This window comes from Brienomyrus brachyistius, chromosome 25, assembly GCF_023856365.1.
Source record: "Brienomyrus brachyistius isolate T26 chromosome 25, BBRACH_0.4, whole genome shotgun sequence".
NCBI lineage: Eukaryota > Metazoa > Chordata > Actinopteri > Osteoglossiformes > Mormyridae > Brienomyrus > Brienomyrus brachyistius.
In genome coordinates, this window is record NC_064557.1 from 9,701,299 (window position 1) to 9,726,680 (window position 25,382).

The following is a 25,382-nucleotide window of genomic DNA, read 5'->3' on the forward strand; positions in this document are numbered from 1 at the left end:
AACTCTCTAAGCAAACAAACGGTAAGAGAGACAGCCATCCACAGCATCCTCCTCCGTTAAGCTCAGCTCGCCAAAACATCCGCACAGCTCATCTGGTGTCAGTTTTCGGGACAGGGTCCTGCGACGTGTCCATAAGGCCATGGGCTTCGTGCTGGTTTTCAGCAGCTGCTGGCCACTGAGCCGAAGTAGGCCCATGTGGGGACCATGAGGGGCTCAGTGGAGTAACAGTGCCTGGAGATGGCAGCCATGATGGGCATAACAGAGTGGCATCTTCAATAGAAGGTGGTAACCATATCAGACTGGGTGAACTCCATGCGTCTCTGAGTTTAGTGAGAACTGATCTCGATACTTCGGTTGCCATTTTAGTGCTTGTTATGAGATGAGGTAGAGCTGTTTGACCACTGCTTCACAAAATGGTAGCTTTCAATACAAGTTTAACGTGGTTACACACACGGCCCTCTCTCCTTTCATTGGCTGTTGCTGTCAGAGGTGGGTTGCATGTCTTTGCCCCGTGAGAAAAAAGGTCAGCACTTTCTTAATTTATTCTTAATTTCTCTTGGTAGAATTAAAAAAAAAATAACTGATACTTTTATTGATCCTCGTGGGGAAATTCTCTTTATGCCTCCCCAAACTTGCTCTCTGTAGGTGAGAGCAAGCTGGCTGCAAAGGGCAGCTGCCTGTAGTAATGCCCAGGAGGCTGAAGGTTAAGGGATTTACTCAAGGACCTGGAGAGATGGGGAGGCCGGGCTCAAACTGGCAACCTTCTGATCAAAGGTGCTGAGGCTTATGCTTATAACTGTATTCAGCTGGAGTAGATTCATTTAGTGCCACGAATTCATTCGGTTTAAGCCAGATTTCGATAAGACATAGGGCAACAAGACTGAAATCAGTAATTATTTCATTTATTAAAAGTGCCTTAAGAGGCAGTGATCTTACATTCAGAAATTTAAGTTTGAGCCTTGCATCACAACTATCTTCTAATAATGGATTAATTGTGAAGTTGTTATGGCACACACTACGGTGGAACAGACTTCCATGATTGCAAACACGAGGAACAGACTGAATAGAATGATCCCTAGGTCATGACTCTAAGCGACTAGCAGGCCAGTTTTCCTTCCGCCTGGACTAACTCTAGTCAGCGATTTGCCTCGAGGCTATGAGCTATGCTTTTGGACAGGAGGTCGGCACCAGGCCATGAGGAGTGAATACTGTCCCTCTTTAAAAGTCCAGGCCTACCCCAGAACGTCCGCCAGTTGTCTATATAACCTACACCATTTATCGGGCACCATTCTGACTGTCACGATTGTCCGGGAAGCGGGCGAACGTGCTGGCAGGCGAGCAGGAAGGAAGCAGGCGTAAGCAGGGTGAATGGGGATTTATTATAATAACGCGGACTGGGGAACATGGCACGCCGACTGACATCACGTAACATCAATGACGGACAAAGGACTCGGGTAAGACACGGACTGAAATACATAGGACTGATTGAAAATAAGCAGACACAGCTGGGTACAATCCGGGAAACACACGTGGGTAAGTAGGGGGCGTGGCACACAGGAGGAGCCGACGAGCAGGTCATGACACTGACAGCCAGCGACGTAGCGATCTGCTGTACATTTCATGGCCACACCTAGCAGGGATGGGGCCAGAGCACATTACTGACACTCATGGATTACAGTAAATGCTTATTGTGCTATGTTTCTCTTCGTGTCAGGGAAATTTGTTTTTTCATAGTACCAATCTAGTGCTGCTTCATTATTCCATCCTGTTTGTGTAATTTACTGATGTACAGTACTATCAGCAAAACAGCATGATACTGTACTACCACCACCATGCTTGACCGTTGGTTCGGTGTTCTTAGGTTTAAGAAAACAACATCACCTTGACCCCTGCAAACATATATCTCTCTTTATTGTGGCCAAGGAGAGAAGTTAATGACGCATTCACACGTCATTGTGACTGCCCCTCTCCCCCACCCGTGAATGTGCAGCCATCAGCAGCCTTTCAGACTGTTAGCCAGACAAAGACAGAACACACTAAGGAATGCCTGTTTTATTCAAGCACAGTACACAACCATTTTTTTTTTCTTCATTTTCCACTCTGTCCACCTTTATTCTCCACAATCAACCTTATCTAGGCCTGTCAGTCTGTTAAATGGTAAATGGATTGCATTCATATAGCACACTTTTCCATTCCTTCAAGCACTCAAAGCACTTCAGTTTGCCTCACATTCACACACACATTCACACTCTGGTGGCAGAGGCTGATATTACGCACATCTTGAGTCACTCTCCTCTCCCAAAAAAACACTCTTGCTTGGACACGCTGCTGCTTTGTACCTGGCTTGGCCTCCTTGCGGATGAAGTCTTTCATCATGTGCCAAACAAGCTCGATGGGATTCAAATCTGGGGATTTGAAATCTGGTGGAGTCTTCACCCAGTTGATTCCCATCGAAGACATGCAAGCAGCAGAAGTAGTGTGCTTTGGGTCATTATCCTGGAAGAAATGATGATCTAACCCAAAGTATCTCATGATGTATGGTGCAGCCACTTCTTTGATACTGTTCTCAAAGTGGTGTCTGTCCATGACTCCCTCAAAGATGACTGGTCCTGCGCCATGTCGGGAAATAATCCCCCAGACGTGACGTTTAAGGGGATGATTGGGCATTGGTTTGGCAACAAAGTGGTCCATCCTCTTAACTAAGCCTGGCATAGTGTTCCAGAGATACAGATGTTTCATCTGTAAACACATTCTGCCATATTTCCCCAGACTCAATTCACTGAAGCGCTTGCCTTAGCCTTGCATCTTTGATCATTGGTGTGAAGTAAATCCTTCCGTATTTCCACCCAAGCTTTCTGCGGTCACAGTGCACAGTAGTCAGGCTAAGTTGAACACCAAAATCAGCTGCAATCTTCTGCTTTACTTCTTGGACAGTTGTCATTTGTTTTTGTCAGGTCATCAATGGCAACCAGAAGGTTACTGTGGAAATAAAACACAAACTATTACAAAAAAAGCAAAAGTGATATAATTGCAGGAATGCACTGTATGGATTATTTATAACTTTATGATGTATACTACTATATATCAAGGAACCAGTTGTGCTTTTTGAGTGCACACTGTTTTTCACTCCAGTAAAATACTTACTGATTGTTTCCTTGGGTGTGGATGGCCAGGTTCTCTCTCTCTGAAGTGGTATTGCAGTGCTCTCTGTCATTTTGATACCCAGGTCCGCAATATCTTGCTGGATCACCTCTATTGTTTTTCCATTTACTCACATGACACAAATCTCACTAGACCTCTCATTGTGGATGCACGTCATCTCCGTTATAATACAGCATAGTGTGTGTCAGTTGTATTCCAGTGGTTGTTTCAGAGATGCATTAGGATATCAGTGTATAAATATTGTAAGTGTGTGCATAAAAGGGCAAGTTCTGCCAAGCATTTGTGATTGGTTAAGGTACTGTAAGCTCCACCTCGATTAGCCAATGGGATTCAACCATCAGTAGATGCAAATACCTAGTTTGTTTATATAAAAGTAGAGAACTGTCCTAGCTCAGTGATCACTTAACCTGTTTTTCGTTTTATACTTATTTTTCTGCACTTGAAGAGAAGAATGGATTCGTCCATTTTCTACAAGACTGGTAAATGTCCTGCTAGACAGGTAAGCAAGATGGTCATTATGAATCTCATGCTTGATCTACAGTACCCGTTATTTTGAACTTTCCATTGTAACCTTATTTATAATGTTATCCTACTAGGTGAAAAACGCAGCTCCTGATGTCTGTCTTTTTTATATTTTCTGGGGGCACATCTGCTCCACCTAGGCCACCACCAGTAACAATGCAAATGTCACTTTGAATGGTCTGTTACTTCATTATGCTTCATGTCACTCTTCAGTCGCCGTAAGATCTGACTTCCACCTTCAGGAACCGGCTGTGCATAAGTACAGAGAGCTTGAATTCTTGATTTTTACCTGATTTTGTAACTTCACAGTTCTTGGCAAGGCTACACCTTGACATGTGCCTCCACAATGCATATCGTCTGAAAAGGCCTTGACAGTTAATACAGTACATGTCGTCCTTCACATCTGCTTTTCTGGAAGTTGCTTGTTTGAGGTGGGACCAGTACAACTTTTGCAGCTTTTAAAACATCACTGTGCACGATTCCCCTTATTTCTTAAGGTCCAAATCAATCTCTCTTTTGACCAATTAGAAAAACTGACAGCCTTTGCCACATCCTTTTCATTTTTGTGAATTCTGTCTAGGTGCCATGACATTTGGCTGAAAGGTTTTGAACAATATAAGCAATACTGCTTTTTATTGTACAACCTACGCCCCCATGTGCCCTCTTCCAGAGCTTCATGACACTCCTCATTGCTGCTCTCATCATTTGATGCATCTTTGACTTCATCCTCAGTTGGTGATGTGGCTGTGCAGAGCTCGATTCCATCCATGCTGTTAGTGTCTGACACGTGTTCAGATGAGAGAGGACTGGAGTACCTCTGAACTTTCAGATGACTCGGGTACATATTCATCTTCGCTGTTTTCGACGCTGCTAATCAAGTCATTTGAGGTGTTGCCTAGTGATGTGTTTTTGGTCAACTAGAAGGGAAGACACATTTGTGTTGGCATTAGTTTATAACTGACATATAGTCAACTAGTTGACTGCTCTAGTTGACTAGTTTGTAGCTACATCTGGATGGTGCTGCTTTCATTGGGAGAATTTTTGATCATTTCCTGCTTATAAACATCAATTTAGGGAATTAAATGACAAATTGTATGCAACAGACGTATTTGGAGACTTACAAATATGCCCTCGGTTCTCTTTAGCTCAGGAACAGAGTGATCAGAAGTTGTGGGAGAGTCCAAGATAACTATCAGGATCACTCTCGGGACACCCTGCATCCTGGCAAATTTTAAAGATCATTCACCAAGTACCAGGGGAATAATACAGTGATATAGTAGCATCTTGTATAAAGCAGTACAGCTTTTGGACACTGTATTTCAGGTAAGGGTCTGCAGAGATCTAGCACCTCCTAGTGTCTTTCACAGCAGTTCCTAATTTTAATTCAGTGTTTCAAATTCAAATTTTATTTGTCACATACACAGTCATACACAGTACGATATGCAGTGAAATGCTTAGACAACTACGCGTGACCTAAAAATAAAAGACTAGGAATAGGAAATAAATGAGAATTAAAATAAAAGGTAAATTTAACTAGGAAAGAATGAAAATAAAATATAAAAATTAAAGTTAAAATAACTGTACAACAAAAACACAATATAGAAAATATATAAAGAATATATGAAGAAATATAGAACAATAAGAGCAGCTGTACGAGTAGGTATATATTTATGTAATTTTTGTGTGGAATGGAATTATTATAAATGGTGGTAAAACAATGGTAATGTCCAGGATTATGCAATCCACATATTTAAAGTGTCTTGTACAGTGCAAATATGCTTAAGTGTTTTATTTAAAGTGGCTTGTAATAGAGTGATTTGATGACCACGAAGTGTAATTGTTCAGTGGCCACTAGTGTAAAAGAATGTCCATAATTTCCCAACTCCGATCCCGGAGAACACTCTCACAGGATACTACCCATATTACGTTCAGCCTGGCGCTTTCACTGTTAGTCCATTAATGGTCAGCTGTGTCTCAAACATTCTGCTAGCACGGCAGGGAATTAGGCTGAAGGACTGCCAAATTGAAAAATTCTGATGCAGTCCAAAGTTATGGCCCTTTCAAATTTGGGTACCACGCCCTTTTTTGCACTCGCGAATCATGCATATAATTTGTAAGGGTTTTCAGGAGACCATATCTTCGTTTCTAAGCATGCTAGAGAGCTGAAAATTGCTCTTCTAGCATTTTCCCTGCTCTTTTAGAATCTGGCATTAATTAAGCCCAGGGGAAGCACTTCAAAGTTATGGACCTGCAAAAATCAGTTTTTGGTTCAACCTCAAACACTTTTTTTCGGATTTTGACCCCAAGCTGTGGGGTCACCACCACACCTACATCCAATATTATTCTATATTTTTATTTGAGGAAGATACTGTAAGCAGATGCAAATTCATTCTAAACCATTTATTCTTTGATATATTGCCATCTGAAAATGGTCACAGGTGAGAAATCCCCCACAGGACCCCCTACTTCGGGGGCGTGGTTGACTGTATAGATACTTAGTGATGGGAATGAAACTTAAACAGTTGAAAGAAGCATATCTGAACTATAAATGCTGACAATATAAAGTAGGCCAGGAGAGCAATTTCCACTCTGCTCACTGACTCGCTGACAGCCATGATTTCTTTAAGAGAAGCACTGATCAGCGACTGGTCTGTAGAAAGCAGGAAATGCGTAATGAGCCGCGCTTCCGCTTCCAAAGTTCTCAGTGATGTGGCAGTATCACTGACATCACCAGGCATTCTAACATCGGCAATCTGTGTAGAACTGTAGGCTTTTACAATAAATAGCGTAGGGTCTGCATTTCTACAGTTTCTTGAAACTGAATCACAGCATGGAAAAACGAACTTTTTTTGTCGAATCGATTAGATGTATGGAATGTGTAGTTTCAGGAAATTCGTCAGAAAAAAATTCTGGAAATGCTTCATGAGACGCATTACAATATTGTCTGAACCGCTCACAAACATGTGTTATACCAAATCCTGTGACCATTGCAGTCTGTGATCCTAGAGGCGCTGCTGCCAAGGTCGCAAGCAAGGATTCAGCCCCGCAACTGCAGCGGGCAGGCGGAAGCGACACCCGGAAACGGCAGGTAGCGGCGTTTAATAGTGGCAGGTGCCGTTCAGATACAGTGCATGCTGCGGTGGAGGAGTGACATCTGCCACTTGAATGTAATTATATTAACAAATGTCAACTTGTGTTTGCTTTGCTACCCGACATTAACAATCATAAACCACCTTGATGCAGCATAAACAATTTTTATTCGTCAATGTTATTGTGAAACAATACAACAGGCTTGTAGTTCTCTTTTTTTGTAATAGTCAAACCATAACAAAAGTCGACAGCAGAACGTGTATTAATTTAGTACTATGGAAGGAAAAAAACGTAGAAATTACCATTTTTACAAACAAGTCAGCTCGTGTTGCAGCATTCTGTTTGGTTCATTCATTCAGTTTGTTCTTCAGCATCTATACCTTGGTTGAGAGTCTGCTAGCATCCAGTTGAAGGAAGAGCTTCTGAAGTACTTCAAACATGACTTTCAGTACCATAGGATAACTGAGGTTCAGTGCATATATCACACCCAGCCTCTGTTCCAGCTCCGATCCACCCGACTCTCCCTGCTCCCGCTTCCTGCGCCTTCGGACCCTTCCCTCTCCTGTGTGCCCTGTCTGCGTCCGCGGACAGACCTCCCGGATCTTCGACCTTACGGCTCCCGACCTGACGACGATTACGGTCTTCTCTCAGGTTTGCCCCAATAAAGGAACGTTGGACCTTTCCCGAGTGTTCTGTCATTATAATTTTTATGACAGAATATTACATCTAAACAAAAATATCACTTCTTATAAGGTTAACATTATCTAATAATTTACAAGTATAGAAGCCGAGGAATTTAACTTCAGTATTTTTATGACCTGATCCTCATCTGATCCTTCTGCGTGCCACGCCCCCCTCATTAACCCCGTGTGGATTCCCCGTGTTCACCAGCTGTTTCCTGTTGCTGTCATTAGTTCAATGTATTTAGTCTGCGTTAGGTATGTTTTCCAGCCCGGTCATTGAAGTCTATATGTCTTTTGTGCTCCTTTTTCAACTAAAACCCCTTTATTTTACCCCAGTCCTGTTCTCCTTGGCTGCTTCCCCGGTCTACGCCACGCCAGTCACGACAAGTATGATGTTTGAAAATAATTTTCCTTTTAAACAGACAAAAGTTGTTTTCACCTTCTAAATCTTTTCTCATGTTCAGATTTGATGACATTTTTCGACAAATTTTAGACAGGAACTAAAGGGGTTTTGCACCTTCAAATCCAGCTGGGAACACAGCTAACATACACATTGGTTGTCTTCATGTAATGATTCCCTGGCATTCAAGGGGTTAAACCCTTTGAGCCATTGAACTCACCTCAGGATGACAGTATATAAAGTCATATCACTTGATTTCTGCCTGGCTCGACTATTCTGTAATGACCTGCTCCTCCTGTCCTTCTGTGTGCCACGCCCCCCCATCTACCTCGTGTGGAATCCCTGTGTTACCGGCTTGATGTTAATTAGTCTGATGTACTTAACTCTGTGTTGGGTATGTTTTCCCTAATCTGGTCATTAATGTCATATCATGTCTGCCTGTTCCATGGTCCTGGTTTGTGTTTGCCCGGGAATTAAATCGCAGGCCTGCCTCTACTTCCACTGTCTCTGCCTGTAATCCATGGTAGAATGATTGGACTCCAAAAGAAGATGCCTCGCCTTATGGAGGAGGAACACCTCGTCAACCAAAAATCGAGGTGATCTACTGGTATGGGCAGCTAGAAACAAAGGAGGACACAGCTTCCAGAGCCCTCTTTAAATGGTCGAGGGAGACCCTTCCAAGGATCCGCACCTCATGGAGGATGTGCAGAGAAACTTGACCCAGCTAAGAAGCTGGGTTGCGGGGGGAGAGCATGGCCTATGGTCTACCCCCCCCGCCGTACGACCTGCTGGACAAAAACGTCGACAAATACCTAATCGTGTATCAACGAAAACTTCCCTGACACAAAAAGGTGAAAACAAAAGACAATCGCTAACCTACTCTTACTACAGTATAATGCCGTTGTAGTACACTTTCTTATAATGGAATATCGTCTGTAATGGACGAGGTCTGCTGGTCCCGGCCATGCGCCTTTACAAATCGGATATAGTGGACTCGCATATAATGGGATTTTGCTTTTAACGGACAAACAATTTGGTCTCCAGGGCCACTTTTAGCTGTAGTTTTGTTCGGCTATAATGGAAATATAGGCTCCGCCTACAAGGCGCATGGCATGCCAGTGATATCCAGTGCAGATACATAGTTGGGATTATTAATAGTCACGCTCTATAAATAGGCATGGCGTAACAGAGGGCAACACTGGTCCGTGTGGCTGTCCATCACCAGGCATGCTGTGCATCAGCAGATGACGCTCGCAGCTGGGGGAATGCAGGAAGAAAAGAGGTCAAGGTTAGTACTGTACCGTACATGTATAACCACTTATAGGCCATATATACTTCCAACGGTCAGGTAAAGTTGGACTGCTACATGTATAATATAATGATCTATACCATATGTGTGTCTGCTGGGGTGTGACATGAATAAATGGTGTCCTGTAGTTGTGTTCTGGGCATACATTAATTCTGGCTATAACGGACTGTGGATATAACGGACTATTTTGTTAGATTCCTTAAAGTCCATTATAACGGGATTCACAAACGCAAAGCTAAATTCCTTTCCTTTCAACTGTGAGCGAATATTCTTTTTTTCTTTCCTCTTTCACGGATAAAAAGCATATTTTATCCAAGTTACAAATGTGTCTTCTTCAAGCACTAAACAGATTTTGATAGCAATAGTGATCTTTGGCCAGGAGGGGAGTTCAGGAAGTACACATACATGACAGCCCAGTGCCCAAATATCTGCTTTTGCTCCATGTCCCTTCCGTTTCCACACTTCTGGAGCCATATAGCAGGGTGTTCCACAAACTTCTCTACAACACACACAAATGGGAAAACATTAAGCACGCATGTGCTTTCACTTGCTGTATAAGCAATTTGAAGGCTTTGCCAGAGATCGTACAAAAAGTACGTACTTCAATCTTGGCTTGGTTGCCAGTCCAAAATCCCCAATTTTCAGTTCCAGTTCATCATTTATGAACAAATTGTCTTAAAGGCAAAAAAATCTGCATCTAGTACAGACTCAAAAGGTTCACCAAACTGCAGACTTAACCGAATTGCAAAATTAACACTATACAGAAATCCATAGTAAGTACACTAACAATGCCACATGAGACAACAGCATTAATATACAGAGGATTAAGCACAGCGTATACATCCATAATTTGTCCCTATGGATATTGCCTTGGCGGTTGATGTATTTAATACTCGAAACAAGCTTCTGCATATAGTAGCGAACTTCGGGGTCAGTTGTAGTCCCTCAAGCCTTTAAGATGTCATGAAGTGTCTGGGCTGGGAGAAACGGGGGCAGCCTGAATCATCGCAGAATCTTAGCCTTAATGAAATGTCTGCAAAAGTCATGGACTGCCCACCATGTTCCTGCGCTGGAGTTTTCTTAAGATCTCAATTTCTTGACAAACCACCATCTCATTAAGCAAAAATGAAATTCATATAAACTGCAGAGAGGGCTGACATTAAGCACAATCTATACAACACACCTCATCCATTCCCCAGGAATACAGAGGTATGACCATCACTGCAAAGGTGTCACCATTGACAAGGTCTGCCATTTTATAGGACTTGCCAAAAGTGCTCTAAAAAACATGTCAAAGTGTTAAGAGTTAAAGATATTTTGCCGTGACTCTTTCTGGTAGATCCTGTTCAAGTATCTGCTCCACCTCAGAAAAATTAACTGCATTCTAACTGCAAACTTTGTAGCACATGCAAGTTCCAAAATCTCTCTTGTAACCCCTTGACGTGCTGAGATCAATTTCAACCTCAGCCACTTCGGGTCTAGTCTGAACACAGGGCGACTCGCTGACAGCCATGATTTCTTTAAGAGAAGCACTGATCAGCGACTGGTCTGTAGAAAGCAGGAAATGCGTAATGAGCCGCGCTTCCGCTTCCAAAGTTCTCAGTGATGTGGCAGTATCACTGACATCACCAGGCATTCTAACATCGCCAAGGTAGCAGGCCAATTTGAACTTGGTGTTAGATTACGTCACCACATCAAACCCTTTTGGAGTTTGTGTTGTATTTTTTAACTCCTATAGTTAAAAGTAAATTGCTTAATTTAAGCTCAAAGGGGTTGGAGGATTGCCCCAGAAACCTGACTCCCATGTTTGAATGGTTGAAACACAAAGTTTTTTTTCATAATGGAGTGTACGGGAAACTGAGGGAGGCACTCGGGGATCGGTCATCATCGCACTTGCTTGGTACAGCTGCTCTACGTGTCACTGTGTAAATAAACACAGGTACCAGTTAAAAAAAGCATGGAATTCACCAGAGTCCAAAGAGGACTATGCTAACATTCAATACATTATAGCTTTGTCCATGCAAAACACCAAGACAAGCTATAACATGTGCTAGTGCAGGACGGAATGGTATCAGCAATAGAACAGGAGAAGGATTTGCTGTTGTGAATAGCACATCTTTACCTCAACCACTGTGACCAGCTCAACTTAGTCAGCAACCTGCTTTCGACCTGCTCAACAACAAGTGACCCCGCAGGCTGGGCGAACCCTGCTGTACATCAAGCTGCCATGTTGCTCATCCCCCTTGTGAAGGCTCAACTGTGAGAAAGCATGGAGTTTCCAGGTCAAGCATTTGAGTCTGAGGAACTGAGAGAGCATCTTCTGGTAGGGTTTATGCTGATGAAGTTCACCCCTTGATTTCTTCCTTTTGAAATAGGTGCTGGGCCAATCGGTTGAAGAACTTCACCACTGGGTTCTTCACTGCTTTGAGCTGTGGCACAGCATCGCAGCTACTAGATGGAAGTCACTTAGGTGTGATGCCCTTGGGTGGGGGTTTAATATATTTCAGTTAAGCAAACCAATTATATTCATCCATCAATCCAACAATGGGAAAAATAACTAATGATTTCAAAATAAAGCAGGAGTATCTAACTCTACAGGTTGAGTTAAATAACATTAGACTCACTAAGAGGAATGTAGAAAGAAAGATTGCATTGGAGGCTAAGGATGACATTAAACGTTTCTTTCAATATTGTATTTCCAAAAGAGCTCTAAAAGCTGAAATCACTGGCTTGCAGAATAGTAAGGGCCTTATAATTGAAAATAAAATTGATATAGTAAATGAGTTTTTAATGATTATTTTACTCGGGCGTTCACAGTAGAGGACAACTTACTAGTACAGCGTCTTCTATGACCAATATATGTATAACTGATGTAGTACTAAGCCTAGCTAAGCCCAAAATAAATAAATCACAGGCCCCTGATGGCATCTTACCTATAGTTTTAAAAAAGATTAGGGAAATTATTACCCAACTTTTAAATTTGCTATTTCAGAAATCATTATCTGCTGGTGTGGTGCCTTCTCATTGGAAGTATGCTAATATAAGACCCATATTCAAAAAAGAGGATAGAAGTAATTCAGCAAACTATAGGTCAATCAGTTTAACTTGCATACCTGGAAAAGTAATAGAAGCTATAATCCAAGTGAAAATTGTAGATTACCTGGACTCAAATAACATTCTGAGGGATAGGATTTTAGAGAGGTAGATCCTGTTTAAGATTTTAGATTATTTTCTTAATGTTCTGTAGGTCTTGATTAAAGGGATTTCACCAACCAGAAGCTTGTACCTGTATTGTGACTGGCAGCAAAGGTGTTTGAGGTTTTTCACATACTGTATGACACACATGCTGCACTCTTGCCCATTTCAGGTACCAGGGATTCAGCAAAAAGCAGCTTCTTGTTCCTCGGCTTCAACTTGGTTACCAGTCCAAAACTTCCAATTTTCAGCTCCCTCTTCTCATTTTTGAATAAATTGTCTGAAAGCGCCATATTTCTACTATAATGTTGTATGGTTACTTTTCAGATTTCAGACACACACGTAAAGGAATCAAGTAACAATTTTGCTTTCATTCTGGAACCAGAAAATTTCTTTTAAACTTTCTTCATAATTTACTTCCTTTAAAAAAATAATAAAATACTCTTTTCAAAGTATGACATTTAAAGGACTCCACAAACAAACTTTTAGGTAACATTCCGGCAAATGTTCAAAGAGCGTCCTGAGGACTTTAGCAAACTGGGATTACACGGGTCTGCAAAATCAATGGCAGTGCTCCACCTTCTGGTCATCGGAAGGTACTATTCTCCCCCCCCCCCCCCACTACGTGCCTTTCGTTAGTCAGCAAAAGAAATGCATTTCGAGGTTCCACAAATGCATTGCCTGCGCAAAAAGTTTACTTCAGGAAATGGATTTTTTCAGTTAGAAATTGAACAAGAAACGGCACGGAATTCATTTTGTGATTCCACAGAACACATTTTGTGCACAAAATTTTTTTCCTCTGCAAAATGCATTTTGTGAATGATATGACCCTTTAATTCATGAAAGTGGATACATTAGCCTTCTGTCCACGAAAGGCAATGTGCTTCCACGAATTCTGCATACAAAAGGAAACATCACTTTCTGTCATGCACAGAAATCAAAAGAACTTTATGCTTTCATAGACACTCTGTAACTAACCGCTGGCCACGTTTGATTTCTGGAAAAACTAGGACACTGACGACAGCGCGTTGCCGTACCACCACATGACGAACCACCTCAACGATGAGACCCTGAGTGCAGTCAGTACCGGGAACTGAGGATGGCTCTGAGGGCAGATAAGGAAACGTTTGTTAGATGAATCTGTGAGCAGGTGACACACCATCTCTGGTCTAGTGACCCATGTCCTGTTTACAGAGGAATTGACGCATTATACACATCTGAATCTGTTCCAAGGAGACTTGCGGTCAGGGCAGGTGATGAACGGTCCTTACGGATGACACTGCAGTTGTGCCCTGCTGGCCCGATTACTTTGACCCTCCAGCTAGGATGTTGGGGATCTCTGGCTCCACGGTTCTCAAAGCTGATCCTCTGATCAGCTATGAAGCTTCTAATCTCACTGAGATTGCTCGGGTGGTGAATCAGCTGGGGGTAGGGAAGGACACAGGGATCTGTGGTATCCGGGGTGAACTTCCCCAGGCTGGTGGTAAGACTGTCCTCCTGCCATCAGTAGTGTGTCTGTCTGCGGGGAGAATGTCAACCTTGTTGTGAGCTTTACCTACACTGTAAACCCGGATAAGTTCAATCCACTTAAATCGTTTGAGGAAACCGATTCCCTTCAAATGATTTGAGTAATCAACCCAAAACCAAAAATCAACTGATTTAGTAGAGTAAACTTAAAAGTAAAATTGTCACAATGTACTATATTGAGTCATCACTACCTAAACTGTTTAAGTATTCAATATTTAAAAAATAATTTGTTTAAGTACAGTTAACTTAATACTAATAGAAAAAACTCAATTGTTTAAGTGGTGCTAATATTACAAAACTCATTTTTTTGCATATTGTTTAATTAAAAGCGTCTTTTAATTAAATGTATTATTATTACTAAAACTTAATATGTCAAGGCAAACACACTCAAAACCAAAGAACACTAAAGTGTTTTTTTTTTTTACTTTATTTATAACAAAACAAGACTTTTGTTTTCCTTTGAACAGTATTACAATTTTTACACATGGCGCTTCTAAGAAAACATTTCTTTCAGAAACATTATTTCAATATTTCAGTTATTCCAAGACACTTTTTGACAAGAACTTATTTGTGGTCTCTGAGGTAGTTTTTTTTTCACAGTAAGTGAAACAAGTGCACAATTGAACTTCATATAAAACATTTTCTTTAAAACAATCCTTTTAAACAGATAAAACTGTGTATCACAAGTAAAGAACTTTGGTGTGACACTCTGGGTAACAAGTTGTAACAGTAAAACTTATTTCCACAAATATTTTAACTTGGAAAAATAAAAACTATGGAATAAGGAATGGCCCCAGCGAGACAATGAAATTAAAGGAATAGGTCACTGATTTTACATAAGATATGTTCTTACCTTAGCTTTGACGAGTTGATGTGTACCAGTTTTGTCTTTGTGCGTGCCCTCAGTCATGCAAATGGAGCAAAGCCTCAAAGTGACACTCTTCCAAGTTTAGTTTAACTAAATTTAATGTGTGGATTTTCTAAGCCGATAAGAAGGGGTACTATATTACAAGGTGTAATAACACTGTAGGAGCACTTCTTCATCCCCCCAGTAACTCAGTCTATGCTTCAGAGTGCACTAGGGTTACTGGTATGCATCAACTCTTCAAAGCTAAGGTAAGAACATATCTCAGTATCTCACATTGAAAGCTCATTTTTTAGCCTTTGGAGTTTTGGAGGAGGATCGTTTCGTCCCAGATTCAGCATAATCTGCTGGATAAACAGGAAGGTATTCTTCATGCACTTTGGGTACTCCAAGTGGAGTGCATAAGTCAGTCCGAACAGGAGACACATTGCCAAAGGAAGACTGCAGATGGAATCCATAACCACATTGCCCTCTAGAAGGATCCCCAGTTGGGAGGGGTTCAGTTCTTGCTCTGGACTTCCGTTTTCACCATTGAAGATGATTCCTATTGGGATTTCAAGGTCACCATCAGCAGCATTCTACAGAGGGGGGAAAAACAGTGAGTTAACCTGTTGGTGGAGAGTAACACAAGTATAAAAGGTCAAAGTATTGTATTTCTATAAATGCTGTTTATTATTTAAGTACAAGTTAATTGTAAAAAAAAAAAAAAAAAAAAAAAAAAAAAAAAAAAAAAAACGGAAAATCTGGGGAATCTGTAAGGCTTATTGTCATTATACAACTGTATAATGAAGTTTGTCCTCTGCATTTTACATTTGAAATAAAGATGATGAGCTTCATCTAACACCGTCCATTGGTTCACTCTTCTACTCTGGTCCACTTGTAAAGGTACCCACAGACAAATAAACAAAAACCAAGGCACTCTGTCTGTTATGAAAAAGTTACAAGCCTTTATTTTATCATGGCCTTCAATTAAAAAAATTACCCAATGCATTTCAGCCAAGGTGGCTTTTATCAGAGTGCAGAAACAAAATGTTTTGTTATCTGTGGGTACCTTTACAATTTTACATTTACCAAATGGACCATCCTGTGTAATATTTTCTCACATTTAACTGCATGTTTTGATGACATTTTCAGCACTATTTTTTACTTTGTTTTGGACAATGATTTTGCCCAATTTGTGGAATATCCAAATTTAGCTCTATTCCTCTGCTTAATCTAATGTTTCAACATTTCTAGAAATTATGCATACATTTAATTTACATTTAATTTCAGACAAAAAAACAACAACTAAATTTTGCATGAAATATAAACTGTGTCCAAACATTCTGGATTAAAATATTGTGTGACCTATTTGGGCCAAAAGCAAAGCAAACACTTCAAAGCTGATCTTAAAGTAATTTAAGTTGCAATTTCTATCCCTCCATGTCCAAATCACTACTATATGAGGTGGTTTCCCTGCTCAACCCTCTACACTCAGTATAGAGGTACTGTACATGGTACTAAAATGAAGGAAGGCTCATTTTTCTTAACAGCAGATCCCAATGTACTCTGTCTACAGTATGATTGTTGTTGTTTTGTCTGTTTCTTTATTATTTATGCGCTGTGTACATGAAAAATTATTTCATTTTGGGAACAATAATATCTATAGTCTGTGGACAGCTTTATTACCCATCAACATTTTAAAAACCATGTGAAGGACTCTGACTACATTGTATGTTTTACAGGATTTGTAAAAACTGTTAAAAGGTCTCTCTTGCAAATGCGACTCAGAGTCTCAAGAGACATACCTGTGTAAATCAACAATAAAAATAATAAAATAAATAAATCTAGACCCATGTGTGTATGTTTTTGGAATATGGTAAATTAATAAACCAGTATATCAAAAGAAAAGGTAAAATTACAATATTCCTATATACTTACTTTTTGACTCGTTAAGAACTTGGAGGCATTGTCCCCAAGAATAATTGGAAGTCCCCTCAAGGCGTAACATCTGTTGACAGTGGGCTCCATGCTCTGCAACATGTTAAAACAGACACATTTACCACTCTAACTCATGAGATGAGACATGCTGTACAAATAAAAGAATAAAATATGATGCCAACTCACCTGCTTTTGCTTCCGAAGGTCTGCCAGTTCTTGGCCCACACGTCCTGTCTTTCTCGTGAAGACCTCTTCTAAGCCAGGATACAGACCATCCAGAGCAGAAAAGAATTCTCCTATGAGGCTTTTTCCAGTAATTCTGGTGAATTCCAAGTTGACCTTTAAAACAAGCCCAGTTATTATTTTCAAAAATACTAAAACTAGATGAAAAACATAAAATAAAATCACAAACCTGGCTTTCAGTAAAAAGCGCTGGCCACCGCTGAACCATCTGCCTGATGTCAGGCTTATCCTTCACTACTTCTGCTCTTCTTAAGGCAAAAGTGGTGTTCATGGCATGTTTTATGATGGAAACATCCGGAGATTTTTTCTTCATTTCATCACATGACATTTCTCACTAGCGAGGTAACGTTAACGTTATTAACAGCGCTGCATCTTAAAGCAGACAACGGACAGAGACGGTGCTTCATAACACTGTTGAGGGACACACACACAGCTCTCTCTCTCTCTCTCTGCGTGTCTCTGTCTCTCTCGCTCTCTTTCTAATAACTTCATTATTAACTGCATTAGTCTGCTATCAACGGCTCAAGCCTCCATCGCCAGCTTTAAAATGACGTTTTGGAACTCGCAAAAGAGTCGTTGGATGAGATGCGGAAGAAATAATCCTACTCACAATAGCGATTTAAGTAGAAAAACCGGACGAATCCCTTGAAATATATCATCTGATCGATGTCTTGATGTGTGGCAACCGTAGTATAAGCGGAATAATTGACTCCGGGCCGTTGATTATTAGAAAAATAATGCACACCCGAGGTGTAACGGCCACGACGCGAATCACCACCTCGGGTGTGCATTATTTTTCTAATAATCAACGGCCCGTCGTCAATTATTCCTTACATAATAAATACTTTTCACTACTTTGCGGATTTCACTTATTGCGGGTTGTTTTTGGGACGTAACGCGGTAAACGAGGGTTCACTGTAGATTGAATTAGCGTGCACATTTGCGTAATGTAACATGCAACTATTTTTGCTTAACGTTGAAATACAAAGATTTAACTCACCAGTTTGCGTGAAGGTTTGAGGAAAAGTACTCCCTATCGACTGAAGACTGAAACAAACATGTCCAAGCCCTGGCAAAACCACCAAAAACGACTTGTCTTCATTTCTTCTGACAAACAAGTCCAGAAGTCTCTTCGGTTCCAGCGGGAAAAATATGGGAGGGGCAACAAAAACTTAAAAATAGTGAAAGTACTTTCAACTAAACATAATCAGTAAACATCAAATTTACTTTTATTATTTGATTGTTGAGTTTAAAACTTATTCTCTTATAAAAATTGAACTTAAACTATTTATTAGAATAAACTTAAAATAGAAAGAACCATGTTAAATGTATTCATTTTAGTGCATCACATGCAAAACAATATAGGTTAAGTGCAAAAAGCTTCAACCAATGAGTTCTGTCTGACACAGTAATATGATTTTAGTTTTACAGAGAAAATTAATTACCATCAGTGATTATAGCTAAACCATTTGAATGCAAATAACTTTTGGGATTACAGTGTACTGTACCTCGGCAGTGACATTCATGTCTCTGGTGACTCTTCCTATGAAGTCAGCAGACGGATTGCAAGAGCATGGGGGGTCATGAGGTCGCTAGAAAGGGTTGTGTGGCTCCTGATATCTTTGCAAGAGCATGAAGGTCCAAGTCTTCAAAGTCCTGGTGCTCCCTGTCTTGCTGAATGGCTGTGAAACATATGATAGTAAGAACCTTATAATTTATGTGTTTACAGTATATGGTTAAGTCTCAGCTCTTGCTGCTCTTTGATGGTTTTAGCTGGGTGGGTCACCAGTTGGTCATGCTGGTATGAGCAGCTAAACCAGCCAGAATGACCATCATGGTATAACCATCGTGCGAAAATATACCTTAAGCTGGTCAACAATCATATGTTGGTTAACTAGCCTAACCAGCTTTTAACCAGTTTTTTCAACAGGGTGTTCATTTAGAATGCGGTATTACTCGAGTGTAGAAGCATCATCCACCATTACAGCTGAAATTGTTTCCTTATATAATTCTACTACCCATTATCTTGTTTTGTAGCTATATTATTTCCATACGCTTATTTTAAAAAAAAAAAAAAAAAAAAAAACTACATGCATACTTTAAGTATACGTCATTAGGGGCTCAAACGTCGCGACTTCTCGCGAGATTACGGCCGGAGTTCGCGTTGTACTGCTTGAGTTTTGCTTGCCGTGGTCCGGATGTTGTTGTTTCGACGAGGAGCTGCGGGGAAACTCGGGGCTGATATTTCTGCTACCGCTTTCGCTTTGTGTAGGCTGTAGTCTCCGCTGAGACAGAATAGTATTTTGTTCACAGTTGTTTTCGCATTGAATTTCACAAGCCGGGGAGGATGGAAGACTTTGACGAGATCTACGAGGAAGAGGAGGACGAAGACAGGGCCGCCGAGGAGCAGCTGCTGAAGTACTCGCCGGACCCGGTGGTGGTGCGCGGATCCGGCCACGTCACTGTGTAAGGATCGGCACGGGTGTGGGGCAGTAAGCGCAGCGCGGTCGCCTGTCCGTCTGCGGCTCCGTGTTTCACGGCGTTGGAGAAAATGGCCACTGCTGTTTGGAAGATAATTGGGTGAAACAGCGGCCAGTTTGCATTTTCCTTGTCTGGGGGAGGTTTGTTGTGTTCTCTCGATGTCTGATTCACAGAGTCTGATACTAACATGGGTACCTGGCGAACAGTGCCAAGGGCCTAGATATGATGGGCTATTAGTTGTCTGTAACGCGGTGATACATTCACGTAATTTGGTGTTTATAATGCAGCAAGGCAACCGACTCGCTGCCTGGCTGTGCGCATGCGCGTTTGTTCTGAAAACGACGTACTGTATGTTGGACTCCGCCGTTTGTGTCTTAACTTGAAAACGATATTTGTTAAAAGTTGAGGAAACTGCTGAGGAAGTGCTGACCATTCTGCACTGCAGTGTCGTCATTTAGGGCTGGGGGGCAGCATTGGGCCGATACGGTGCCTTATTCAAAGAAATTGGTCTTTGTTGTTACGTTGTTGTAAAATAAACTTTAATGTATCTGTGATACATAATATATCCATCATCCTAAGGACGGAATTCCCTGGGCAGATTGCCAATCTAGCATCGGGAATACATGTGCCCACACTGTGCCAGTTTGCCTAACGGCATGTTTTCAGACTTAGAATCTGACAAACTTAAAAACCCCACACCAACGCAGTGGGGGTGGGATTCCATCCCTAGAGGTGTAAAATGACAATGCTATCCATTAAGCAACCATGCTGTCCCAGTGCAGGATGTTCGTTCAGTCTATAGCTTAATCAAGCATAATTGTCTAATTGTCTGCAATCATACTAAACTTATCCATGTGCGCTTTTGGTCTGGGAACAGTTGCCTGCACGACTACTTGTGTTTTATACTACAGTTTGCTGGGGATTGTTGTGGTCGGTGCGTACATACAGCAGTCATATTCCCCTAGACCAGCAGAGGGCAGAGGTATTGCAACAAACACAAATGCAAGCAGTGAAGTGAAACAGGTAAACTTGAATAAGAGAACAGTCTGAAGGTTATTAGTCTCGGCTTAGCCACTATTAAGATAATATGGCATACCACGGTATTTTGAAATCTTCATGACAATGTTATTTGGCATCCCCTCCTCCAGTAAATGTTATTGCCAACATTTAAAAATGTCGCAATAGTGCTTCCTTTAAAAATTACCTTGTACCTCGGTATACTGCCTGGACAGTATGAAATATTCAATTTGCCTGTCCCCTCAGTCCCTGCTCATACTGTTGGTTATCATATCTACAACAACAGCTATTCTTCGATGATTCAGCTGTGTTTCCTGAGTTGGTCTCCTGTACATCATAAACGGCCCCTTCTGCCTTTGTCTTTGAATTGCTTTCTTATTTGTTTCTTGCTTTGTTTGTAGCGTTTGCTGTTCCTGGTCCTCCACTGGAAGTTTAGCTGTGCTCATTCCTGCTCGGATCCTCGCCTGCTGTATGCATTACATATATTTAGCCGACAGTGTATCCTGTGTGACACGCGTTTTAGAAAGTAGGTTCGGCGAGTCCTAGGAGCGTTTGGGCATTAAGAGCTTTGTTTGAGGATTTGAACCAGCAACCTTCTGATCACAGACACGCACCACCCCCAAAACTACACAACGGTATATGAGAGCAGTTTTGTGTAACCAGTGGAGCTCCACTGCATTCTTAAATTTCTTCTGAAGAATCACTGATCTGTATCTCATCCACAGGTTTGGGCTCAGCAACAAGTTCGAGTCAGAATTTCCATCATCACTAACTGGAAAAGTGAGTGTTGTTCTTAGTCTAAGGTTGCAGCTTATATTTCATTTTGATGCCGATGGAAAACTTACTGAGTTTCTTGTCCCCAGGTGGCGCCAGAGGAGTTTAAAGCTAGCATCAGCAGGGTGAACAGTTGCTTGAGGAAGACTCTGCCAGTCAACGTTCGCTGGCTGATCTGTGGCTGTCTGTGCTGCTGCTGCTCCCTGGGCCTCAGTATGTGGCCGGTCATCTGTCTCAGCAAGAGGGTGAGCATCCAGCCATAACGCTTTGTGTCACATTCACACTACAGTATATTGCTTTATAGTCGAATGCCGCTTACCCACTGACGTACAGGAACAGACCCATACCCGAGCCGTACCATACCGCAAGGAGCCTGGTTACACGTTGGTTCTCGGCTCTCTTCGGTTTTCCACCACAGAACGGTCGGCTCGGTAGAGGTGCTGCCGGGTTTGGAGAGCGGGTTTGTACTGTTCAAACGGTGTACACATCATGATTTACACTCTGCTGGTTTCCTCATTTTCTATGTGAATTGCCATCTTATGTTAGCATCTAACTCTAGCGGAATTAGCATTCACCTGCGTACATTTGCATTACAGATCCATTCTGTTTAGCCATTCTATAGTACTATTTTAAGTAGGAGGTTGGAAACATTATTGGGAATGCGTAACTGGAGCGCGATGTGCAGACCTACTATTAATGAATAATATACAGAATACAGTCAGACCTCGGACATTCGCGAGGTTACGTTCCAGAACCCGTCGCGAATGAGGAGGATTCGCGGATGTTTGGTAGAGTCACTAAAAATGGTAGTGTCCTTATTTCTATAGTTTAAACCCTAAATATGACCCCAGTCATGCTCCCAAAACACTTTGATTTAATTTTAAAATTAGCTTAATACATTACCTGTAAAAAAAAAAAAAGTTTGATGTAAAAACAGAGTACAGTATCGTCTAACGGATGTTGGTCACACTAGCACATTTACAGTATACTAATGTTACCCCTACTAATTCACAGAACACGGCTTTGGCTGCCGTTTTCTTTTGCTGTCACGGTAAAAGAAAAGGAGTGAATGAACGGGACTGTAAACTTATTGACAGAAGTCTAACCAAGGTACAATTCGGTAAAATACGCAAAAATACGTAAACGTGTAATTTTCGCGGATCTGTGAGTTTGCGAAGCCTTTCGACCAATCGGGTGGTGTTGATGCGACCTGCTCGGTTTGTCACACTTTCAGCGCCCGCTAGTAAGCTGGACCATGTGAGCTCCGATGTGGCTCGTTTGCACTGCCGTGTTTGTTGGTTCTACTTCAGTGTTGTTAGACTGATTGACCTACCAAACCATGCCACAAAGCCTCTAAGATGTCAGGCTCAATAACCAACCATGATGTCTACAAGTTCTTGGCTCCCACTTTGTATTAAAAGGTTTTTTTTTTCTTTTTTTAGACCCGACGGTCCATAGAGAAGTTGCTGGAATGGGAAAACAGCAGACTGTACCACAAGGTGAGTACGGTAGGGAGGGAAGGGTGAGTGTGTAATGAGCTGTAAGGTGTTGGGAATGCTTAAGTTCTGCTATGGAAGGCAGAGAGGAGCCATAACCTCCCAGTATGTCTCCACAGCTCTGTCTGCATTGGAAACTCAGCCAGCGGAAATGTGAAACCAACAACATGATGGAATATGTAAGTTTTGCTCCCCCAAAATCGCCTTGTTTTGAAATATAGGATCCGTCCTTCACTTGGCGCCAATCTGTAAAGACAGTGAAGCGATCGACCTTCAACGTTGGCTTAAATGTAGACTGTTTGAATCTGGCTGGCTGGTAGATTATCGCGTAAATCTGAATTCCAGTATGAGAGAGCTTTGCTTCATACAGGTAATGGGCTCTGCATTATTAGACAGGATATAGGGGAATAGCAGTTTTCCAGTCGTGTGAATTGTTAGTGGCAGTTTAAATAGAAGCTTTAGCTGATTATTTTGCAGTATATCGACTTGCATATTTGTAACCTGATGTGGTTGGGGGGTCATTCTCCTGTTGCCATATGAATTCTCTCGCTGATGTCCTGTTTGGGATGGTGGTGTCTGGGTGGCCGGCTGCGTTTGCCCCAGTTCAGGTTAATACGGAGGGATGTGCGTAAAATTTTTATAATCATTTTTAATGTATGTTTAATTAAAAAAAATTTTTATGGATCTTGCATCACAGGAGCCTGAGAGTTAGTGGGAGGGACAAGCTGAATACATTACCTGTGTTTGGAATTGGTAATGATAATCTTGCACAGGCATGGCATTGTTTAGTTTACACTGACTAGTGTTCTGTTTGAGTATGATGTCATTTCTCTCTTTCTAGGTCATACTCATAGAATTTCTACCCAAGACTCCCATCCTACGGCCAGACTAGCTATGCATCTGAGCACTGGCCTCCTCTTTCATAGGTGCCTTGTGTGGTACTCCTGGTGGCTCTGGGATCACTGCGCGGGATCAGTCTGGACTTTGGATTTTCCTTTTTTATGAAATCTTATTTGTGATGTTTCTGTCACACCTCTCCATCCTGTGTTATTGCCTCTGGCTCTACCCGCCGAGCTGAAGTCGTGTGTGTGCCTGTGGTGCAGGAGGGTTGGGGGGGGGGGGGGGGGGGCATCTCCTCGGAACTAACAGAAGGAACTGTGAAACTTCATGTTCATCTTCTGAGCCATTTCTGCCGATGGCTTTCTGTATAAAACCTTCAGACACAAGGTTTGTATCTTCAGTGACCTAAAAGTCAGATGGTTGGAGTCTGACCTGAGTTGCTATGGACACAAAGGCTCGGATTCTCTGCAGTGGAAACTTGTTGTGGTTTGGACTTCTGCCTAGTAACTAGGACCTGAACCAGGGTACTTTGAACCCACTTTATTGATTATTGAGGAAACCTACCCTGGACGATTTGGACCCTATTGTTCCTAGCACCATGAACCTGAACCAGGAGCCCGTATTGTTCCCAGCACCATGAACCTGAACCAGGAGCCTGTATTGTTCCCAGCACCAAGAACCTGAACCAGGAGCCCGTATTGTTCCCAGCACCAAGAACCTGAACCAGGAGCCTGGAGGCTCAGGATCAGCAGATTCTTTGGAAGCCCCTATTTTTCCCTATGTTTATTTTTTTTCTGTTGAACGGGTGGTAGATGTTAGTAGTGCAACCGTTTGCTGTTTGTGTGTGGGGTAATCACTGCTATACACATTTCCACCCCTCCCGGCACGAGTCTCTTGAGGGCAGCTGTTTGCTTTACCGACCTTGAGACCCCATTCACCTGACCTATCAACATGACATTGAGAGGCTGATCATCTCTGATCTGAGCTAGAGGGGCTTCGGAGGCCGTTTGGACTGTAACTGCATTGAACCTGGTCTTGGCCAAGACATTTACTCTGTGTTTGTCTGAAATAAGATTGTAAATCATCAGAAGAATATGCACATTTGCCTTTTGAGCAAGTATGTAGGCAAAAGCAGCCGTTTTCATTCTGTATCAGCATTGGTTTCTTCCTTCGCCCAGTTATAAAATGTTTTTTTTTATTTTATTTAACGTGAAAGAATATTTTTGTATCCCTCAGGTGAGGCTGGAATGTTGTGTTTTACATGGTGGTTCAGCAATTGTAATGCTCAATCCACAGCCTGCATGGCTGATAGCACAGAACTCATTTATCCTGTTGGGTTTAATTTTACGGATTCAAAAGTCAAGAACATGAAGGGCAGGATTACTGAACCGAAGCAGTGTTTAGTATTTAATAAATGAATTTGAATTCTGAATTGTTCTGAGATGTTTCTGTGTATAAACGTGGGTCTGTTTATCTGGCTACAGTGTGTCCGTTCGCCATTTGCTCAGTGTCGGGATCCTAGCAGCCTTCCTGTTTTGTGCTCTGTTTTATTTGGTGAGTGACACATACAGAAATGCCTCTGGATAAGTTTAAGTTTAAAATGAACTTCTCATGACCTTCAGCACAATTCAAGGACAAGGCGGAATTCTAGCTTTAATCCTCTGAGACAGTCGCCGTATGCCAACAGAGTGCAAAGCAGAGGGTTGACTTTGGCAGTAGGGGTGTAATCAATGCCCAAGTAATGCTGCACATCCTCAAATGGGATTACAAGATTCTTCTCCTACCAGGGTCCGTTGGTCATAGTTTGAGTTTTTGATTATTGCTGCGATTTGAAATTTTAAAAATATTTTAAATATTT

The 25,382-nt window shown here is 41.7% G+C and overlaps 2 protein-coding genes and 1 long non-coding RNA gene across 11 annotated transcripts; 2 read left to right on the forward strand and 1 right to left on the reverse strand.

Moving 5' to 3' along the window:
* The first annotated feature begins 6,325 nt into the window (after positions 1–6,325).
* Positions 6,326–12,651, forward strand: LOC125720453 (uncharacterized). Of its 4 annotated transcripts, none has more exons than XR_007385468.1 (3): positions 6,326–8,708; positions 9,033–11,636; positions 12,534–12,651. It is a non-coding gene; the product is annotated as an uncharacterized LOC125720453 (long non-coding RNA). The 4 variants fall into 4 exon arrangements; XR_007385466.1 differs by lacking the exon at positions 12,534–12,651 and having other exon boundaries at positions 9,033–9,145; positions 11,542–12,504; XR_007385467.1 differs by lacking the exon at positions 12,534–12,651 and having other exon boundaries at positions 6,326–6,851; positions 7,278–8,708; positions 9,033–12,504.
* A 1,646-nt stretch (positions 12,652–14,297) lies between these two features.
* Positions 14,298–18,416, reverse strand: LOC125720451 (uncharacterized). Of its 6 annotated transcripts, XM_048995906.1 has the most exons (5): positions 17,086–17,230; positions 16,860–17,012; positions 16,674–16,766; positions 15,030–15,331; positions 14,298–14,741 (listed from the first exon to the last, which is right to left on the reverse strand). In XM_048995906.1, exons 1-5 carry the CDS (start codon positions 17,227–17,229, stop codon positions 14,738–14,740), a joined length of 696 nt encoding a protein of 231 aa, XP_048851863.1. In that variant the 5' UTR covers position 17,230; the 3' UTR covers positions 14,298–14,737. The 6 variants fall into 6 exon arrangements, 2 of the variants coding, with proteins under 2 accessions (XP_048851863.1, XP_048851862.1); XR_007385463.1 differs by lacking the exon at positions 17,086–17,230 and adding an exon at positions 17,917–18,416 and having other exon boundaries at positions 14,298–15,331; positions 16,860–16,992; XR_007385461.1 differs by lacking the exon at positions 17,086–17,230 and adding an exon at positions 17,917–18,416 and having other exon boundaries at positions 14,298–15,331.
* A 632-nt stretch (positions 18,417–19,048) lies between these two features.
* chic2 (cysteine-rich hydrophobic domain 2) lies at positions 19,049–24,956 on the forward strand. The gene is made up of 6 exons (XM_048995907.1): positions 19,049–19,382; positions 21,140–21,194; positions 21,278–21,433; positions 22,631–22,687; positions 22,804–22,863; positions 23,526–24,956. The coding sequence occupies exons 1-6, from the start codon at positions 19,264–19,266 to the stop codon at positions 23,574–23,576; spliced, it is 498 nt and encodes a 165-aa protein (XP_048851864.1). The 5' UTR covers positions 19,049–19,263; the 3' UTR covers positions 23,577–24,956.
* Positions 24,957–25,382: the final 426 nt, after the last annotated feature.

Excerpts from the sequence above, each read along its gene's own strand:
- LOC125720451 (XM_048995906.1), bottom strand. The coding sequence starts at position 17,229 with ATGAAGAAAAAATCTCCGGATGTTTCCATCATAAAACATGCCATGAAC. Across the intron at positions 17,013-17,085 it reads CGCTTTTTACTGAAAGCCAG|GTCAACTTGGAATTCACCAG; the intron begins GTTTGTGATTTT and ends CTTGTTTTAAAG. Across the intron at positions 16,767-16,859 it reads ACCTTCGGAAGCAAAAGCAG|AGCATGGAGCCCACTGTCAA; the intron begins GTGAGTTGGCAT and ends AACATGTTGCAG.
- chic2 (XM_048995907.1), top strand. The coding sequence starts at position 19,264 with ATGGAAGACTTTGACGAGATCTACGAGGAAGAGGAGGACGAAGACAGG. Across the intron at positions 21,195-21,277 it reads CATCATCACTAACTGGAAAA|GTGGCGCCAGAGGAGTTTAA; the intron begins GTGAGTGTTGTT and ends TCTTGTCCCCAG. Across the intron at positions 22,688-22,803 it reads ACAGCAGACTGTACCACAAG|CTCTGTCTGCATTGGAAACT; the intron begins GTGAGTACGGTA and ends ATGTCTCCACAG.